The sequence below is a fragment of the Ictidomys tridecemlineatus genome, chromosome 10 (genome assembly GCF_052094955.1).
Source record: "Ictidomys tridecemlineatus isolate mIctTri1 chromosome 10, mIctTri1.hap1, whole genome shotgun sequence".
In the NCBI taxonomy this organism is placed as follows: Eukaryota; Metazoa; Chordata; class Mammalia; order Rodentia; family Sciuridae; genus Ictidomys; species Ictidomys tridecemlineatus.
In genome coordinates, this window is record NC_135486.1 from 118518158 (window position 1) to 118538784 (window position 20627).

Sequence of the window (20627 nt, forward strand, 5' to 3'; positions counted from 1 at the left end):
AGTCCTGTGTCCCCTGATGTGCCTCTCCATGGGTTTAGGCCCTGGCTGAGACTGGACTCGAGCACCCTGTTCTTTGATCCAAACTGTAGCCCACTCAGTCCTTCACCCATATGTGCCCCCCACTGAAGCCACGGGCCTTCCCTGGGCAGTGCCAGTGACATCACAGGGTGGCAGACTCAGTCCCCTCCTGCCCACAGCGGCCCTCGGGGGGCCGACACCCAGGGATTAAGTCAAGGATGCATCAGCCTCACAGGCCCTGGGTGGCACCTGCCCAGGAAGCTGGTGAGGCTTCCCGAGGAGGAGGCCAGAGCCCCTGGGGCACAGCAGGGACTGTCTAGAGCTAGGGGTGGGGGGCCGGCACCTGTGGTCCCAGCGACTCTGGAGGCTGAGGCAGGAGGAGCCCGAGCTCGAGGCCACCCTGGGCAGCTCAGGGAGACCTGGGAGTGCCACTCAGTGGTAGAGCCCCCCAGGTTCAACCCTCAGAGTGTGACTGTCCGTGCCTCCTGAGACGCTGTGACGGGTGCAGGAGGTGCTGCTGCATCTCGGGCCCCGCCCACTGTCCTCTGACCCCCACCCGATGCGCCAGTGAACAGTCCTGGCAAAGGCGAGTGGGCAGCGGGCGCTCAGGACGCAGCTGGCGGGAGTCCCGACCCGGCCCAGGCCTGTTTTGGGCATGTGAGGTCCGGGTGCTCTTGAGGGGACCCCTGAACTTGGCCTGGTTATGAGTCTCACCCTGGACCCCAGCTGGGGCCGGGCCCCGGCCTCCCCATGCCCAGCACTGTGTTTCTGACCCAGAGCGAGCACCCAGTTCACAGCTCGAGCCGGACGTGCTCCCCGAGGCAGACGTGGGAGAAGATTCCAGAACTCAGGGCTGCAGCAGCCCTCAGCCCATGTCCCCTGAGCGGGCCTGGCCGTCCAGCTGCCCAGGAGGGCTCTGACCAGGGAGCTGCGGGCGCTGCTCTGCCGTCCCGCCCCACTGTCCCCGCCCTGCGCTCCCTGATTAATAAATAACCCCTCAGGAAGGGGGCCCTGAGTGACTGCCATGGGGCCTGTGGGTGCAGACGGGTGTGTCCCAGGAGCCCCAGGGAGCCAGCCTGGCCTCCACCTCTCCGGAAAGCAGGAGGCCGCACCTGGACTCCACATGGCCTCCCTGGCTGGGCCTCCAGGGCTGACTTATTTTCACCTCCTGGGGACGCAGACCCCAGGAGCTTGGACATCCTTCACTTGTCCCATGTCACCTGGAGCCTGAGTGACCAAGGGAGGCTCTGCTGCAGGCCTCCCTCCCGCCAGCCCTGCCACCCTGGTGAGGGCCCAGGGTAGGACAGCGGGAGCACAGGTGTGTGCAGGTGACGAGCCCCGCCCCCACTGGCCTTTACTCCACTTGGCTGGGTTTCCGGCATCTTATCTGCTGACTGAGCCGCCTCTGGCTGGTCCTCCGTAACCCGTCCACTTGTGTCTGACCCTGTGGGTCCCTGGGGCCCAGTGTCCCCAAGGGGGAGGCCTGGCCTGGGTCCTGCCCTGTGTTCTGCCCTGTCTCTGGCCTCACCCGCGGGCCTCACCCTCTCACCCAAGCTCAGGCCCTTCCTCAGGTCACCCGCCCCCTGCTTGGGTCCCCTTGGCTTCTGAGACCCAGCTGAGGCCCTGCAGGTCACCCCACGTGACCGCGGTCCCTCCCCAGGCCTGGTGGGGTCCCTGAGAGGCAGGTGGTGTCAGAAGCTCGTGGGATAAGCAAACAAAGGGTTTGTAATGGGGGGTCCCTGGGAAAGGGACTTTGGAGCCAGGCGCAGTGGCACATCCCAGTGGCTCAGGAGGCTGAGGCAGGATGATCACGAGTTCAAAGCCAGCCTCAGCAACAGTGAGGCCCCAAGCAGCTCAGTGAGACCCTGACTCTAATAAAATACAAAACAGGGCTGGAGTGTGGCTCCTGGTCGAGTGGCCCTGAGTTCAATCCCCGCTAGCAGGAAAAAAAATTAAAAAGAAACAAACAAACAAAGGGACTTTGGAGTCATTCACTTGTGGCCAAGGAGAGCTGGGGGCTGGCGGAGGCCCTGGCACTGCCGTGAGCCCTCCAGGGGCACCAGGGGCTGGCCCAGCTGTCCGTGGCCGTGTAGAAACAGTGGAAGGTGTTTGAAGTCTGGGCTGTGCCCTCACCGACCCCGGTGCCCAGTCTGAGGCTGGGGAGGTGCAGGTGGGACCCAGTGGCCATCCCCTGGCACCCTCTGCGCCCCAGAGAGCCCTCGACGACCCCCCTCACCCGTCTCTCCTCTCTCCCCAGGATGTTTGATGAGCGGATCTTCACAGGTAAGGGACACTCTCTGGACCCTTCTAGAGCCCCTGAGTTGACCCGAGCTGAGCTTATTCTGCATCCCGTTCTCTTGGGCTGTGGCTTCTGCGTCCTAGGATCACTGCGGGACCCGGGTTCCCAGGTGCCAACCATCTGAAACCCCTGTGCGTGGGGCCCGGTGGGGCCAGGTGGTGCTGGCTGGGCACTAACAGCTGCCAGCCGTCCCGGGAGGTGGCCTTGCTGCTGTCCCACCTATGAAGGAAGGGCCTGAGCCCAGCCGGGAAGAGGGGCCTGGCTCTCATGCGGCTCAGCGACTCAGAGCCCAGACGCCTCTCGGGGGGAGGGACAGGCTCTGCCCAGGCCACACGGGTGTCGGAGTGCAGCCCCCACCACCATGTGACCTCCGTGTTCACCCGGAGGGACGATGAGAAGACCCCCTCCCTCCTTCCCGCCATAGCTGAAGGGATGGCGTGGTCCTGGGCGCGGCCCGGGGAGCCCCTCTCTCTCCAGGGCTCCCGATGAGCAAGTTCTCTGGGTCATAGAGCCTCCAGAGAGGGACGGGTGCCCGAGCTGGGCCTCTGCCCTCTGACCTGTCCTGGCACTGGGCCACTGTTCCTGCTCCCAGGGGAGATGCCTCTCCCTAGGACCCCTTGTAGGCTGTTGACTGGACACAAAGACCACGAGGAGGGACAGAGGCCAGACCCCCCCCACATCAGGGCTTCCCTCGGGAGCTTCGAACAGAGGCTGCCAGGTGACCCCAGCCTTTCCCTCCAGGGAACAAGTTTACCAAAGACCCCACGAAGCTGGAGCCTGCCAGCCCACCAGAGGACACCTCGGCAGAGGTCCCCAGGGCCACCATGCTTGACCTGGCTGCGACTGCCCGGTGAGCCCCCCCTCCCCCCCCCAGCTCTGAGCTGGGCCTGGGGCGGCTCCACCAGCCGATGTCCCCCAGCAGGCCCGCAGATCACCTCAAGCTACAGACCCTGCACACACCCTCCGCAGGCCAGAGAGCGTCCATGGGGGGCAGAGGAGACAGACCCCCTGTTCCCTTCCACCTGGAGACTGCACATCCCTGAGGACGAGCCGGGTGTCACTATCTCAGCCACCTCCCCTGAATACCCACCCTGGGGTGGCCACCTGTCCTGAATGCCAAGGCCAGTCTGCACTCTGCACGGCCTGGTCCTCACCCCCAGGCCCCGGCCCAGGAATCCACGTGTCCAGCCCGGGTCACCGCCAGCCATCCAGCCCTGTACAGCTGGGCCTGAGGCCTCCAGCCTGGCCGGTCCTGGGCCCTGGACCTGGAGCTTCCGCTGGTGGGAGGGGAGCAGGGGCTCAGCAGGACTGTGATCCGAGCACAATTCGGGGAGCCTAGCTGTCATGGGGTGGGGAGCGCCAGGGTGACGTGGCTGGGGGTGCTTTGAAGAGGTGTCCACTGTGGGCTCCTGACAGGCAGGAGGGTCCTGCCCAAGGCTAACACCTGGTCATTTCCTGGCTTTTTCCCCAGGTCAGACAAAGGCAGCGTCTCAGAAGACTGTGGGCCAGGTAAGAAGGGTGGGGCCCCGGGTGGGTCCTAGGCCTGCAAGCATGGAGGGTGGCACAGCCCCAGCAGGCAGCCCTGGGGAGACCAGTCCAGATGAGCCTGGGCAGCTGGGATGCACCTCGCCCACTCTGCAGAAGCAGCGCATGCTGAGAGGTCCAGGGAGGGCTGAAGACCGGGGTCCTGCCCCTGTGTCCGAGAACAGGCAGCTCCGTCTGCGGACCTCATTGCCAGGTCTGAGACCTGGGGACGCCAGTCAGGCCTGAGGCCTGCCAGCCCTCCATTCCTGGTCTTGGGCAGGAGCCAGGGCACAGGCAGAACATTCCCCAGGGCTCATTAGCAAGTCAGACGTAAGAAGGTTCTGGAACGACCCTCCCTGCCTGCCGGGCTCATACCCAGACCTGACCGGTCCCCCATTTCCTCCTCGCAGGAACCTCTGGGGAGCTGGGCATCCTGAGGCCCATCAAGATTGAGCCCGAGGATCTGGACATCATTCAGGTCACTGTCCCAGGTGAGGCCCCGAGGGCAGTGCTGTGCCTGCTGGACCTGCCAAGCCAAGCTGCTGGCATCGCAGTCCCCAGGCCACTCTCCAGCATCCATCCTGATGGCCGTCAGGGTGTCGGGGAAGCTTGGCCAGCCCCCGGCTGTGGAGGGAGCTGTTCCTCCCTCCTTGGACTCTCCTGAAGGTCACCCTGACCTTCGCCAGGCTGCCCTGGCTCCTGGCACTTGGGAGGCTGGACAAGGAGGAAGAAGGGGGGAGCACTCTGAGACTCACCCCCTTTCTGTGAGGCAGGGTGTGCGTGGCCTCCAGGGGTGGCATGGGGCCAGCCACTGGGACCTGCCCAGCCTGGGCACCGCTGGTCCTCGCACTCCAGGGCGCAGCTTCCTCCACGCGTCCTGGTCTGTGGTCCCTGAGGGACCCTGACAGGCGGAGCAGGTGGAAGACACCCTTGTTGTTTGGGATTCTCTCTGCAGACCCTTCACCCACCTCTGAAGAAATGACAGACTCCATGCCTGGGCACCTGCCCTCGGAGGACTCTGGTTATGGGATGGAGATGCTGACCGGTAAGCGGATGGTGGCCAGTGGGCGCACCCGAGGGAGGCTGTCCCGGGCGCCTTTAGAGGCCACCCAGTCAGGCTGACAGATGTATATGTTCAACTTTGAAATATCTGACATAATGGTGAGACCTTGAACCTGAGCCTGAGGACAGAGCTGACCTTACACAGAGCCCGAGGTGGTGTTGACAGTTTTTGTCTTTATTCGTTTGTTTTCTGTGATTCTGGGAACTTGACTCAGGGCTGCTCTCTGAACTACACGCTGAGCATTTTTGTGTGTGTGTGTGTGTGTGTGTGTGTGTGTGTGTGTGTGTGTGTGTGTGCGGTTGTAGATGGACAGCATATCTTTATTTTATTTGTTTAGTTTTGTGTGGTGCTGAGGATCGGACCCAGTGCCCCACACATGCTAGGCAAGTGCTCTGCCCCTGAGCTACAGCCCCAGCCCACCCTGAGCCCTTTTTATTTTTTACTTTGAGACAAGATCTCACCAAGTTACTGAGGCTGACTTCAAAATTGTGATCTTCCGGCCTCAGCCTCCCAGATCATTGGGATTACAGGTGTGTGCCAGTATGTATGTATATATACATATATATACAGCTGTATGTATGTATATATACATATATTTTTTTTTTAGCCACCCAAAACGGTTTTATTTATTATTGGTTTTTTTAAAAAAATAAATAAATGACAGCAGAATGCATTACAATTCTTACTACATGTATGCGGCACAATTTTCCATATTTCTGATTGTATATAAAGTATGTTGACACTGTGTTTATATTTTAAATAATTCTGTGGATGAAGCAGTTTCACGGTGTGGAGTCTCCCCCGTGGCATCCTGTGGGGTGCAAGGTTTGGGGATTTGGAGCTTTTGGATTAGGAGTGTGTGACTGTGTGTGTTGGCTCCTGTCCGGACTCCTTCCAGGAAACCTGAAGCAGGTTTGGTTCATAAAGTCTTTCCTCTTTCTCTGGAAGCCTTATGTGGGTGACTCACTTGTTCACTCAACCGTTGCTTATTGAGTACCTACTACATACCAGGTCCTGTGCAGAGGACAGGGCACACAGCAATCAGACAGACAGAATCCCAGATGGCAAGTTACCTAGTAAGGCGAGGGGCAGATACCATGCGTCCCAGAGGGGCACAAAGCCAGACAGGCAAGTGTCAGGGGCAAGAGGCGGTAGTTGCTCTCAGATTAGGACTAGGGTTAGGTCAGAATGGAGCTCCCTGAGACATTCTTACACTCTTTTCTGGCTACTGGCCTTCTGGCCTGTCCCCTCAGGTGGACTTTTCTGCCCGGTGGCATCACGTCCACGCTTGAAAAGACTCCGCTTCTGGGCCTTTTGGATTTGGGGTTGTCCGATTCAGGCTGCTCAGGCTGAAATGTGGCCCAGGGCCAGCGCTTCCCTCCATCAGCAGGGCCCTGGGTTCCGTGCCCAAGAGCAGAGGAGGGGCTCAGCCTGCCTTTCCCCAGGGCAAGAAGGCTGGAAGTGACACAGGGGACTCCAGGGTCGTGAGGTTTTGTGGACCACCCAGGCTCAGAGGTGGCGCCGGCTTGCATTTTGTGGGTGGAGGGTGGAGGGTGTGCGGGGCCTGGGGACAGCATCCCGGGCGCTGCTCTGCGTGTTCCGTTTCTTCTCTACCAAAAATGAACAGGTGACCGGAAAAAGAAATGGTGCACCCCGGGGGTGACGCCGTGCTCACTGGGGACGGGTTAGGGTGGGACGTCTCTCCTCCTCGATGGCCTTGGGCTGGCGGTCAGGGACAAGGGACCGGACACAGGAGGAATCGGGGAGATACGGAAGCCCAAACCGCAGAGAGCGTCGGGGCATCTGCAGGGGAGGGCCTGGCTCTGAGGAGGTGCCCACAGGTGACCCGTCCAGGGTCCTGCAGTGGCACGGCGACGGCGGCAGAGGGGGTGCATGTTACCAATGGGCCCGAGCCTTTCTTGGCTTGGGTCTGGAGCAGATCCCAGAAAGCGTCTCGAAGGGACCCCGAGTGGTGTCACCAGGGGAGTTAGTGGACTCCAGGCAGAGCTGGGGAAGCCGGGTGGCTGGTGGACCCCAGCTCCTGGGAGAGGCTCCCATGGCCTCCCAGAGGCCGGGATCTGGCCTTCCCTGGAGAGGGTGCTGAGGCCCGCAGTGCGGGTTCCTCCAGGGCCTGGTTGTGCACCAGGGTCTTATTCTGGAACACGCGACAAGCATGTTCTGAGGACAGCCTGGGATAGCCGCTCTGCCATGGTACACATTAGGGGCTGCCCTTGACCTTGACCCCTGTGGCCACGAGGGCTGGGAGAAGCCGAGCCAGGAAGCAGCCCCAGCAGCCTTCCCCTCCAGGAGCTCTGGGTCCCTGGAGTCATGCTGAGGGGGACTGAGGGGTCCTGGCCATTCTGTCCCACCTCAGTCCACTGTGAAGGCGTGACCTCTGCAGAGGTCCCTCCCCGTGGCTGGGGACGAGCGCTTCCTTGCTCAGGGATCTGGACGGTGCTTCTGAAGTTCCACCACGGCCAGAGTAAGATGCCACAGCAAAGGAGAGCAACAAACAGGCACCCGAAAGGAGGCACCACAGGGGGACACGCGCTCTCGGAGACACTGGCATCCAAGCACCTGGGGACGGGAGGAGGCGAATTCCGCAAGATGGTTTTGGAGGAAACTCGTCACCTTGAAGAGCCATAAAAATGAGCACCCTCTGGTGGCTCCAGGAATCCAGTCCCAGGAAGTGACATCTACAGCCGTGGGCAGCGTTTTCACACAAAGGTGTCAGTGGCAGTGTTGATGGTGACGGTGATGCCGGTCCAGCTGTCAGAGGACCATTAACAATCCCCTGGTGGACACTGACACGGCCACTGCGAGCTGCCCCGGGAGCCCACTCAGTGCTGTGGAGGGAGAGGAAGGGCCGCGTGGGGTTTCCTCGCTGGTCGCTCGGGCATCCCCACCCAGGAAGGAACAGGAGGTACTGGAACCGGACCACCCTGAGTCCAGGGCTCCCCTGCGCTTCTCCTTACCGCTGGGACATTTGAGTACCTTGGGAACGGAGGCAACAAGACTTGTCCAGGTGCAAGTTGGGCATGACCAGACTCGACAGCTGCCCGGGGTGGAGCCACGTGGGGACATCGGTAGACCCTGAGACAGAGCAAGCTGCCAGTGTGGCCTCGCCGCTGAGAGGTCACAGGACACCTGGCTGAGACCACAGAAGGCTGTGGGGGCTCCGCTGGGCAGAGCCCGATGCCTGCGGCCCCCGTAGAGACACTCAATGCCTTTCCCGAGGCAAAGCCCCCCTTTGGCTTGGCAGGGCAGACACGGTGTCAGCGAGGCTGACGGGCTCCCCTACCGCTTCCCCGAGCCTTAGCCCTGGACTGGAACCCAGGTTTGCAGTCCCTCCATTTCCAGAGCTCATTTCAAGGCGCCCATGACGGTCCACTTTCCGTCTCCGTAACAAGTACGTGAGATTGCCAGGGTGGTTCTGCACGCCCAGGCTCTTGGCTGCTCGGGAGGCCAAGTCGGGAGGATCGTAGTTCACGGCCAGCCTGGGCAACTTACAGAGACCCTGTCTTAAAATAAAAATCATGAAAGAGCTGAGGATTTAGCTTAGTAGCCAAGGCCCTGGGTCACTTGTGTGTCCTGGGGGCCCCCAGGGCCACAGCTGAGCTTTGGGTGGACTTGGGACTGTGGGTGTCGTGGGCCTCAGGGTGAGAGCAGCTGAGCAGGCGGGAGCCGGGACACTGTCCCTGAGAGCACTTCCCGGGGTGTCGTCCCCTGCAGCCAGTCTTGGCCCAGGCAGGGACAGCTGGGCACAGCCCCCGCCTGCAGAGTGCCAGTTTCCTGGAGGAAGGTGCAGCCCTCAAACACAGCCTGGCCCTTCCACCTTTCATGGCTGCTGACTGAGACAGACCAGACCCTCCAGAACTTTCTGGCGTGCTCTAGGCTCAGACTTGCTCAGTGGTCCAGGCAGTGTGCTCAGCCCCCTTGGTCAGTGGGGAGCAGGTCTTGACCTGCCAGCTCTCCCGGGATCCTTCTCCTCTTTCCCAAGGAGCGTCCTCTGGGCCAGGAGTCCTGAGGTTGCACATCCCTGAGTTCCCAGCCTGGCCCACCCACCCCCCCCCACAGCTCACGTGCAGTGGTGGCTGCCACGGGCCCCTGAGGGTGGGAGCAGCTTGTGCACCGCCGGCCACGCCATCCCCCACGTGGTGACAGCCCCTCCGGCCCCCAGGTCAGCCCTGGAGAGGAGGCCAGGAGCCCAGCCTCCCAGCTTGTCCTCTGGCCGCTCCCCCTCTGCACACTAGTCCACCCCAGGTCCCCTCCCTCAGGAAGCCTCCCTTCCCAGCCCCCCAGGGCCAGCAGGGGACCCTCACCCACACCAACATGGCGCTCACCTCCGGCCCTCACTGATGATGGGCAGCGTCCAGGGACGAGGTGGTCCCTTGCTGCATAGGGGTGAAGGGGACTTCCCTTCCGCCCTGAGGGTGCGGTGATGGCAGGTCCTAAAGCAAAATGAGAATAGGAGAAAGCCGCCCTCTTCAGAGGGACAGGGAGATGGTCTGTGCATACAGAGAGGAAGGGAGTGGGCGAAGGCACAAGGGACACCCTGCGGCCCTCCCGCTCCCTGTGCCGTCCTCTCCTGCAGGCTGACGCACCCTGTTGAATGAGATGGGGAGAGGCCCCAGAGGGTCCTCTGAGGAGTCAGCAGGGACATTCGGAGGAAGCCCTGCCCTGCACTGCAGGAGAGAGGAACTGGAGGGACAGGGACAGAGACCTTGGGTCCAGAGTGCCCAGCGGGACAGGCGCTGCTTCCTGGGTCAGTTCCTGAGCCCCAGCAGCTGCAGGGCCGCCTTGTCAGGCCCCTGGGCCCCGCCTGCCCCTCACTGTCCCTGTCTCATGCTGTCTCTGGCACACCAGGAGGATGGGACGTTTTTTCCTGTATATGCTCACCCCTGGGACACAGTGGCTCAGGAGTGGCCCCTGGGGACACACGTCCAGCAGTCCCTGCCTCCCTTCTAAGGCTCCCTGAGTGGAGCGGGGCACTGGTCCCCTCTGGGGGTATCGTGACCTGCCTTTGGCCTTGCAGGGACCAGGAGGTGACAGGCACGGCTCCCCGTGTCCCCTCTGCTCTGATATTTTTTTCTCTTTTGTCTGATTTTTAGTATTATTATTTTATTTGTCTCTCTGTTCTCTTCTAGAGAAAGGCCCCAGCGAGGACCCACGGCCAGAAGAGAGGCCCGTGGAGGGTGAGGCCCTGTGCACCTCCCACGGTACCCGTCCCCACGCGACCCCTCTCCTTCCCTTGTCCCTGGCTCTGCTCTGCACCCCATGTCTCAGACATCCCCCTTTGGGAGTGCTGGTGGGCTGAGCTCATAAACCTGCCCAGAGGCCCGCTGCTGCTTCCTGTAAGGGCAGTCAGGGTCATGGTCACAGTGTTCTTTCCCGAATTGCGACACACACCGCCCTGAGGCTGGGCAGGGGGAGTGGGGTTCAGGCCTGAAATCACTGGCTTGGCTTTGAGGCCGGTAGACATTGAGGGAAGGCAGCTGAGATGGGGCAGGACAGGAGGGAGGCCACAGGGAGAGGGGTCTGTTTTATCTCTGGGGTGCCTGCCCGTGGAGTGGGTGAGTGACAGAAGCCTCAGTCCCCAAACCCAACCTGGCTGGGGAGCCCTGAAGTAGCCACAGAGGCCCACTGCCCCCTGGTGGCGGCGGGCTCAAATTGCAGGCTTACTCCACACAGTGCCCAGCTGGTCTCATGCTGCCTCCCTAGAGAGGCCCAGTGCTGTTCCTAGTCCACTTGGGCTGATTTCGCCATCAGGTGGGCAAGCCCAGGAGTGGACCCGCTGCCCAGGAGCAACCACTTCTGAGCACATAGGTTGCCTGCCCCACCCCCACTTCCCCGCTCCAGGGTCCCCGCAGGGTGGCGCCTGGTGACTGCAGAACTGGGGCAGAGGCAGTGAGGCTCACAAAGTTCCTCTCCACCCTGCAGATAGCCCCGGGGACGTCATCCGGCCGCTGCGGAAACAGGTGGAGCTGCTCTTCAACTCTCGATATGGTGAGCAAGGGTGAGCGAGGGCGGCCAGGCTGGGACCTGCCACCGAGAGGGGCCACCTGCCATGTCCCCATCTCCAGATATCCCACCCTCTGCCATGCTGCCCATTGGCCTGGTGGCTGACCCCTGTCCTCATGGACAGACCCTCCTCAGGTGCTCCAAGGGGCTCACAGCAAGAACCTGCCCCTCTGCTGCCCGGGAGGCGGGCGGGGAGAAGGCACCTCTGTGTCCAGCTCCACCAGGCACTGGGCAGCTGGCTGTTTCACATCCACACAACAGCCCTGTGTCCCGAGATCCATTTCACAGATGGAAAAATGAGGCCAGGCAGTTGTGCACCTTTTCAGAGGCACGTGGCTTGGGCCTGAGGTCCAGCTCATTCTGTTTATTTTTTTCTTTTGTACCAGGGATTGAACCCAGGGGCGCTTACCCACTGAGCCACAGCCCCAGCCTGTTTTTTATTTAGAGACAGGGTCTCACTGAGTTTCTTAGGGCCTCACTAAGTTGCTGAGGCTGGTCTCAAACTTGCGATCCTCCTGCCTCATCCTCCTGAGCCACTGGGATTGCAGGCCTACACCACAGCGCCCGGCTCTAGCTCATTCCTAGCTTGGTGTTTGGCCACACAAGTTTGGGGTTTGGGGCCTCAGGGAGACCCTGAGGAGGGCCCCACTGGAAGCACAAGAACCAGTAGACTTGGGTGCATTCGACGCCAAATCTTAGAAGCCAGTGGGGGCCTCTGCACAGCCTGGCATGAGGCCTGGTCCCCACCATGTACTCTGGGGGTTCCCTGGCTTGAGCGCATATCACTATCCCTGCTGCTCTGGCCTCAGACAAGCCATGTCCCCTTGAAGCCCCAGGCCCCTGACCTGCAGGCCAGGGTGCTGCTCCTCCCCTGGGCAGGTCCACAGGGTTACTGAGTGCTGGGCTAAAGGGCTCTGGCCACCGGCGCCCTGCACAGGCGTGGGGGACAGGGGCTGAGGCTCGTGGCCCTGTGGCCCTGGGTGCCCCTACAGCAGCCGTGTCTCTGCAGCCAAGGCCATTGGCATCTCGGAGCCCGTCAAGGTGCCCTACTCCAAGTTCCTGATGCACCCCGAGGAGCTGTTTGTGGTGGGGCTGCCTGAAGGCATCTCCCTCCGCAGGCCCAACTGCTTCGGGATCGCCAAGCTCCGCAAGATTCTGGAGGCCAGCAACAGCATCCAGTTCGTCATCAAGAGGTAAGGCCTCCTGTGCCCGGGGACACCACCCGGCACCCAGCGCCCAGCAGCAGTACCAAGCACCTCCCTCTGCAGATTGGCAAAGACTCCCCCCCATTCGTTTTCAAACAAGTGGTCATTAAAGGCGTTAAAGGGGTCCAGCCATCGTCGGGCAGGCACCAGGTGCCCCCGCCCAGCCTGTTGCTGTGGCCAGACCGACCCCTGTCCCAGCCTCAGGCAGGCAGGCCCAGGTGGCCCAGCTGGGGACGGGAATGTGCCTGCTGGCTTACCTGCCCTCTGGGACAAGGGGACATTGCTGTGTGTCAGGGTTGGAGAGTCTGGTGGTGTCTTCTGGGTCCTGTGCCTCGGGCACCCCATTTTTGTCTGCAAAGATCCCTGCAGCACCCACCAATTCGTCCTGTGTCCCTGCAGGGGTCAGTGTCCCTCTGGAAGGGGCAGTGGCTGCTACAGAGTGAGCCGGGGTGCGGGGGAGGTCCCTGTCCCTCCTGGGTGTTGTTCAGGCTGGTTTGGCAGAGTGGTGAGGGGAGTCCCGAGGCCGAGTTCATGGGCAGCAGGGCCCTGGCCGGGAGCCTCGGCCTCATTCACGCCAGGTGGCAGGCTGGGGGCCCTGGGCAGGGTCCTGTGGGGCCTGGGGTCCACCCAGCTGGGCGCTTCAGAAGATGCAAGCAGCAGACTTGGGGTCCTGACCTTCAGCCAAAGTCCTGAGCACCCACAGGTGCTGGCCACAACCCAGCAGGGACATCCACCAACTACTGCCAGCCAGTGGCCTATCCACTGCCAAACCACGGCCTAAGCCTGGCGCAGTAGTGCACGCCTATAATCCCAGCAGCTCGGGACGCTGAGGCCTCAGCAAAAGGAGGCCCTAAGCAACTCAGTGAGACCCTGTCTCTTAACAAAATATAAAACAGGGCCGGAGGTGTGGCAAAGTGGCTGAGTGACCCTGGGTTCAATCCCCAGTACCCCAAAACCCCCTAGCATAGTGCCAGGCAGAGCTGAATGCTGGGAAGGGGTGTGGCTCAGGGTGGGAGGCAGAGGGGACCTGGGAACCCTCCAGGTAGGCAGCCTGGGGCAGAGACCTGACGTGCTGCTGGAGGGGTGGGGGCCTTCCGGGAGGGAAGGCTGCTGGGGAACAGACTCGCAGGCCAGAGGCAGGCAGAAGAGGTTGTGGGTGCCGCTCCGTGGTGCAGCGCCCTGGCTTCAGTCCCCAGTGCTGCACAGAATAAAAATAAACAGGAGAAAATTAGGAAGAAACATCCTGACTGGGGAGGTGGCAAACGCCTGGATTCCAGTGGCTCAGGAGGCTGCGGCGGGAGGATAACAGCTTAGCAGCCTCTCAGAAGATAAGGGGCTGGGATGGAGCTCAGCGGTGGAGCTTGAGTAACCTGCCTGAGGCCTCAGGGGTCCCCCGCGCTGCAAAAACAAAGACCCCCGTGGCCTCCCTGCCCTCTGTTTGGAAAGGGAGGCCGCTTAGCTGGTGGCTGTGCAGGCTGGAGAGGCAGCCTTCTGGGGTTAAGGCCGCCCTCAGTCCTTGGGGCCTCTGGCAGGTTGCTCAGCTGCTTGGTGGGGACCCAGGTGGCCCTGGCCCAGGAGTCCTGGCCAGCTGCCATCTCCCTGAGGCCCCCGGAGCCATCAGTCTCCCCTGAAGAGAAGAGGCCCAAGTGTAGGGCCCTCTCCAGCTCCCGAGGCTGCAGTCCTCATTCCTACCAGCCCTGGCCCCGAGAGCCCAGGTGTGCGCTGGACACTGGCCGGTGCCCAGGAGGTGACCACAACCAGAGGGTGCCAAATCCTCACTCCTGGGCACCCCTGTGGCAGAGAGCAGGCAGGTCCTACCCTGACGCATCCCTGCACCACCAGGCCCCGTCCCCAGCCCTGCCCGCAATCCCTCGGTGCCTGAAGCCCACCCTCCATGCAGGCCAGCCGGGCTGGACCCAGGCTGTGCTGGACTCCTGCATTGGGCATCAGAACCCCCCGCCCCGGCTGCTTGTTCCAGCCCTTGGCTGTGGCAATTAAGTGATGTCCTGGATCCCCCAGGTGAGGGTGTCACCCACCAGGGCAGGACCCTAGAGGGTCTTGTCCCCCACTGGCTCCTCAGTGCCTGGCGTGGCCCCCAGATCACCCGTAGGTCAGCAGGACCCAGTGCACAGGTGTAGAGACCGAGGCCCCGGAGGGTGGGCTGCCCTGGGTGCGGGGGGCCCGGGTGATGGCTGTGCTTGTGTCTTCCAGGCCTGAGCTGCTCACGGAGGGCGTCAAGGAGCCTGTGGTGGACAGCCAAGGTACCCGTCCTGGGCGAGGCGCGGGCGGTGGGGGTGGGCCCAGGCCTCTGCCAGGCCACCTCCTGCTTCCTCTGTCTTGTCCTCCTCCTCGGGACCCCCCATGGGGCTTGCCCTGCTGGCAGTGCCACCTCAGGTCCCAGAGCCTTCTCCTCACCCTGGCTTCTCTCCCCCGCCCCCAGAGAGGGACCCCGGGGACCCCCTTGTGGACGAGAGCCTGAAGAGACAGGGCTTTCAAGGTAAGGTTGAGGTCAGCTGGCCAGGCACCGTGACCTTGACCCGGTGGGGGGCTAGGCTGGGGGACCAAGCGAGCCAGGCTGGCCTCTGGGCCAGACTGTCACCTGCCAGCTCCAGCTAGATTCCGCAGGCAGGTCTGGGGAAGGCCAGGCACAGGGTGCGTGGTGGCCACCCCTGGCTGGGCCCGAGCCACTGCCCCGTCCCCAGCGGTCACCATGTCCTCCAGGCTTTGAAGTAGGGAGAGGTTCCAAGGCAGGGAGGCCCCCCTGGAGGAGGGGGCTGGGCCGGGCTGGGCCTCAGCATGAGGAAGGAGGGCCAGGGTGGCCGGGGCACTGGCACAAAGGCTCGGGTAGGGTCATGGGAGCCGGAAGGGGCCAGGGTCCTGAGGAGACAGGCCATGACCCAGGGAGGCCCAGCCTGAGGGGGGCCCATCCCTGCCATGGTGGCAATGGCTGGAAATCGCTGTCCACATCCCTGTGTCCAAGCAACTCCAAGGAACTAGCAGTGTGGCTGTGAGTCCCCAGGGGTGGGTGTCCCTAGGTGACCTGGTGTGGTCTCCATGCCTCTGAGCAGGGAGTGGTCAGCGGGGTCAGTGCTGGGAGTGGGGGGGCCAGGGAGGCCCAGATCACAGGGATGCTGCTTGTTGCCCTGGTCACTGTCCTACCAGGGCATCTGGGACATTCTGTGACGAGGGGATCTCGTGTTCTTGCCTCACTCCTTGGCCCCACACTGAACCTGGCCAGGGTCCCCCCAAGCACAGAGGTCCCTTCTTTGTCCTCCCTACACCCCGCCACTCTGCACCTGCTGGCACAGAGAGGTCCTCCAGGGATACTGCAGGGAGTGCATGGTCACCAGGGTCGCCAGGCGGCCTCCTGTCTCTTGGGCCCCGTCCCACACCACTCAGGGGTCTTAGTCAGCTGAGCTCGTGTCCCCTCCCGTCTGCGCCCGGGAGAGGAGACCCCGGCTGCCCGCCCCGGAGCCCACCTCTGGCGTGTTTATGTGTTTGGTTTTTCAAATGTCAGCAATTAGCTAATCTCCGGCTTCGCTGCTGTTGCCCCAACAGCCTGCGTCCTCGGAGCACTGGCGTCGCCACCAAGGCGCTAATGCCAAGGGCTCCCGGGCGCTCCGAGGACCTGCTAATGGCCCTGGAAGCAGCGCCCCTAATTAGAAAATCGCATTCCTTAAACGCCGCCAAGTGCCTTCCCTCCAGCAGCCTCAATCCATAATTGTCTTTGCTTTGCAGAAAATTTCGATGCCAGGCTCTCGCGGATCGACATCGCCAACACGCTGCGGGAGCAAGTGCAGGACCTGTTCAACAAGAAGTACGGTGAGTGCCCCAGCCCCGCCTCCACCGATGCTGTGCGTAAGGCAGCCAGGCCACAGGCACGCTTCCCCCAGTGGGGCTCGCAGATCTCGGCTCCAAGGCTGAGAAAGCCCCCGTCACCCAAGGGCCCTCTCCACCCTCTGTACACCTCCACCACCTCCTTCCTGATGATCAGGACTGTCCCTCTCGCCCACAGGGGAGGCCCTGGGCATCAAGTACCCCGTCCAGGTGCCCTACAAGCGCATCAAGAGCAACCCTGGCTCCGTGATCATTGAGGGGCTGCCTCCGGGAATCCCGTTCCGGAAACCCTGCACCTTCGGTTCCCAGAACCTGGAGAGGATCCTTGCTGTGGCTGACAAGATCAAGTTCACCGTCACCAGGTGCTGGGGAAGGGGGGACACAGGGTTGGCCAGGGTGGGGCCTTTCCCCAGATCCTGCTTCGCTGCTGGTTGGGGGCCTTCCCCGCACCATCCTGGGGGACTGGAGATGGACCACTGGCCTTTCCCTAAACTAGCCACCCCACTACCACTCCAAAGCAAGGGTGACCTCTGAGCACATTCTGCTCAGCACCGCCCATTGACACTCATCCCTGCTCCCTAGCGGCGAGAGAGGCCTTCATCCCACGCACACAGTCACCTGGGGTCCTTGATGAAATGCGGGCTATGCCACAGGAGGCCTGAGGTGGCCCCAGCGTTCCTAGCCCACACAGGCGTGGCCAGTGCCTCTGTGTCCCAGTGGCTCCCAGCTGTCCACCCGCCCCCACCCTGAGCCCCCTCTCTTTCTCTTCCAGGCCCTTTCAAGGACTCATCCCCAAGCCTGGTAAGAGGCCTGCCGGGAGGGGTGCTGGGCGTGGGGGGCTGGCCCTGTCCTGGGGCTAGAGGTTGGAGCCGAGTCCACTGTGGGACATGGGTTTTGGGCTCTGGACCAGAGCCAGGCTGCAGTCCTGCCTCAACTGACTATGGGGTCTCGAGCTTGGTGGTGAGACGGGGGAGCCAGCTGCCTGGATGACGAGGCCCTTGCTGACCCCTTCAGTACACCATGCCCTCTGCAGGTGGACGGGTGGTGATGTGACAGCTCCTGTCAGCACAGGGACCCCAACGAGGGGAAAGGGGAGTCCTGGCGGAGAGGGCACGGGGAGGCTGAGCCGCTCCAGGGGCTCCCCAGAGCCCTTGGATGGAGAGGGTCAGGAAGGTGGTGGTGGGTGGGCAGCTTGAGTAGCAGCTGTGGCCCGAGTGCCCAAGGTCCAGAGCTCCCTGGCGCTGGCCCACCCGGACCTTTACCATGGGCACATTTACACCTCTTTGGAGAACTTGGAGGGCCGGGCCATGTTCTGGGCTTGGAGTGACCATGGTGGGCAGAGAGGAGGCCTCTCCGGGACCCCTCAGACTGCGGAGGGGAGACCTTGGAGCAGATCTGAGTGGCAGGCAGTGAGGCCGGCAAACCAGGGACCGTCCGCCTGAGACACGTGGCTGGCAGCCATCATAGCGAGTGAACTTGGCTCATGAACCTGGTTGACGGTGGGGTGTGTGTGCCACGGTCCAAGCCTGCGCCTCGGGACCTCCAGCGCCTGGGTGTGGAGAGAGGTTTCCCGGGACCTCCAGTGCCTGGGTGTGGAGAGAGGGGACCTCATAGGCCTGAAGCCCAGGGGGATGCTGCCACGGGGGAGGCCATGACGCCTGGGACCACGGGGGGCAGCTCACAGGTGGGGGAGGCCTGGGTCACTGTGCGACAGTGTCCTGCGGGTGGGGGTGGGAGAAGAGCCACCGAGCTGCAGAGGGCCTTTAGCCAGGGCCGGGAGGGAGCGATGGCGCCTAGGGATAGTGGGGAGGCTGGGGGTGGCAGGAGGAGCCGCCCACTAGGGGTGGGGGCAGGGGGCTGCCATCTCTCCCAGGAAGGGTCACCAGACCGTGGACAGAGGGCTAGAAAGAAGAAAAGGGCCTGGGAAGTTTGATTGCTGGTCACCAAGAGGCGAGGAGGGGTCCGGGCCATGCAGGCCTGTCTGTCTGCAGCTGAAGTCCCCAGAAGGGGCAGGAGCAGGTTGGTCTCTCCGCCAGGGTGAGGCCACCTGCCAGGTTAGGCCGCCTGCTGCAGAGACCAGCCCTCTCCCCTGCACCGGGGCCAGGGAAGGGTCTGGGCTGTCACCTCCCAGGGCCAGCCGCCCACATCCTGGCAGGGAGAGCTCCCTCCCTGGCTGCCCCATACTTGCCGGGTGCCTGGGTGCCAGGCCTGGGGCTGCCCGTCTCCCCCAGACTCCAGCTGCCCTGGGAGGGAGGGAGGTGCTGTCAGGGTCCCATCCGTAGCTGAGCAAACCAAGCCTCAGCGAGGCAGAGTCTCCATGGCCTGAGCCTGGGCACTGGGGACCTGGGGCAGCAGAGGGCGGAGTTAGCAGAGCTGCGGCCAGAATCACACGGGGCCTTGACCGGAAGGCCAGGCCGGCCAGGCTGACAACAGGCTTGATTTTGTGGCATTGAGGGTTTTTTCAGCCACCCACATGACATCAGGAGGTTTTCATGGTCTTGCGGTTACCATGGTGACACAGTCCCACTGCCCGCCCAGGGTAGGCTAGAGGAGGAAGAGCTGGGCACTGGAGCCAAGGGAGGGTGGTGGGCAGCGGCAGCGAGCAGCAGGTCTCTGGTGAGGGGAAGCCAGACATGAGGAAGGTGGAAACTTCCAGAAGGGTGAAGGTGGTACTGATCCCCAAGGCGGGGTCTGCAGGCCTGGGAGATACCCAGGGACATGGGTGCAGCTGGTGGGGTCCGAGTGGTGGTTGACGCAAGCAGGGTGGCCTTGGGGTGGGGGCAGTGGCCACCCTGAGGAACAGAGCCAGTGCAGGAGCAGAGCAGAGCCAGCCACAGAGTTTGTGGGTCAGGAGAACTGAGCCAAGAACATGGGGGTAGCCAGGCGCAGGGGGCACTCATCTGTGATCCTTGTGGCTGGGGAGGCCAAGGCAGGAGGACTGTGAGGTCAAAGCCAGCCTCAGCAGCTCAGCTAAAGAAGATGCAGAGAGGTCTGGGATGTGGCTCAGCAGTAGAGCACTCTGTATCAAAAACAATTCTTTTTTAATTAAAAAAAAAAAACTTTTTTAAAAGCCGTGAAAGATAGTGAGCTCCCTGTCGCTCAAGGCATTTAAGCCAAGCTGGGGCGGCACTCACTAGGGAGGCCATTTCCGGCAGGGCTCCCTGCAGGTGGGGACAGAAGGGCTCTTCCTGCCTATGTCTGAGCCTGAGGTCCCTACCCGTGGTGGCCAGTCTGGGGGAAGGGCTAGGGTGGGACCCACTCCCCCTGCAGTGGCAGGCCGCTCCTCCCCTGTTTGGGAACCTGCTAGCCTGAGTGACAGTCTCAGGAAGCCCCTCCCAGCGCACGGGGACCTCAGAGGCAGAGCAGAGCTGCCGACTTGCTGTGTGACTCGGGCAAGTCAGTTTGCCTGCCTGAGCCTCTGCGACCTCGTCAGACAGTGGGGGACACTGCGGGAACCCCGTGCCCACCCCAGGGCCTCCCTGGGCTCCCTTCATGGCCAGAGGGGGAGGGGCAGTGGCGCTCAGCAGGTGGGAGGCGAGAGGCGGCCAGGCTGAGCGTGGAGGGCCTGGAAGGCCCGGCTTTGCAGCGTGGACTGGACCCTGCAGACCCGGCCTTGGCAAGCTCTTGCGCTGACGTCCCCGCAGCCCCCCAAGCCTGAGCAGCCCGCGGGCCCCAGCTTGATTGAGGTTGTCCCTGTGGTCCACTCGGAACGTCCTACTTAGTTTCAGTTGAAGGCAGTGTCAGGTCAGGAGCTGCTGAGAAGATGGACACTTCACTCTGCGCATCGAGGGCTGTGGTCCTGGGACCCAGGTGGACAGGGCCCCAGAGATGCTGCTAGGCCTCTCTCTGTGGGGTCTCCTGTCATCCGCAGGAGCTGGGCCAGGGTGCCCTGATGGGAAAGCCACTAGGGGTGCAGAGAGAGGGGTTGGACAGTGTCAGCAGCAGGAATAGGTCACTTTTGCCCCCTCAGGACTTTTTTCTGCCATTTCTAGCCTGTATGATCTTGGATAAGTTGACTTACTGCCTGTGAGTATGGATAAGTTAACTTACTAGCTATGATCTTGGATAGTTAACTTACCATCTCTGATCCTGGATAAGTTAACTTACTGTCTCTGATCCTAGATAAGTTAATTCCACTGGGCCTCCATTTCCTCAGGGTCTCCTGGAACAGGAGCACCCTCTGTGATTCCTCCCACCTCTCTCTTGTTCGAAACCCGAGTCCTTTCCATGTCCCTAGTCACTGGGGCACTCACCCCTCAGGGCCTGCCTCCCTTCCCCGCTCCACCCTTGCAACTCTGTCATCTTGAGAGCTCAAAATAAAACCGTCCTTCCTCGGGTTTCTAAAGATACCCGGCTCCAGCGCCAGCCATGTTTCTCTACTTAATTATCTCTGCTGTGCTTTGTTAATTAGGCCCCGGTAATGATCCCCTTCTGCCTTCCCAGGGAAAGCTGGCATCTGCCGGGCAGGGCTGAGAGGCCTCTGTGGGCAGACACGCCCTGCCCTGCATAGAGTGGGCGCTGTGGTTGGATCCCGGGGACGCGGGGGAGGGTGCTCAGCTACAGCCGTGCCAGCCCCATCCTGCCCTGGAGAGGCAGTGAGGGTGGTCCAGGCCCCCAAAGGGAGCAGTGTGGGGAGGGGGCTCCAGAAAGCCCTGGCTGA

At 62.3% G+C, this 20627-nt stretch overlaps 1 protein-coding gene across 6 annotated transcripts in view; it reads left to right on the forward strand.

Annotated features, from left to right (window-relative positions):
* The window catches only part of Gtf2ird1 (GTF2I repeat domain containing 1), a 78690-nt gene that overhangs the window by 46245 nt on the left and 11818 nt on the right, over window positions 1-20627 (forward strand). For 3 of the 6 annotated variants that reach the window (XM_078023924.1, XM_078023926.1, XM_078023925.1), the window contains 13 exons: window positions 2276-2301; window positions 3059-3167; window positions 3789-3826; window positions 4252-4332; window positions 4797-4886; window positions 10052-10123; window positions 10845-10910; window positions 11935-12118; window positions 14342-14391; window positions 14571-14627; window positions 15869-15952; window positions 16146-16329; window positions 16740-16768. In XM_078023924.1, the coding sequence (XP_077880050.1) occupies window positions 2276-2301; window positions 3059-3167; window positions 3789-3826; window positions 4252-4332; window positions 4797-4886; window positions 10052-10123; window positions 10845-10910; window positions 11935-12118; window positions 14342-14391; window positions 14571-14627; window positions 15869-15952; window positions 16146-16329; window positions 16740-16768 (1070 nt within the window). The remainder of the gene's footprint in view (window positions 1-2275; window positions 2302-3058; window positions 3168-3788; window positions 3827-4251; window positions 4333-4796; window positions 4887-10051; window positions 10124-10844; window positions 10911-11934; window positions 12119-14341; window positions 14392-14570; window positions 14628-15868; window positions 15953-16145; window positions 16330-16739; window positions 16769-20627) is intronic. The other 3 variants (XM_005328537.4, XM_040276747.2, XM_021728597.3) reach the window with 3 other exon arrangements.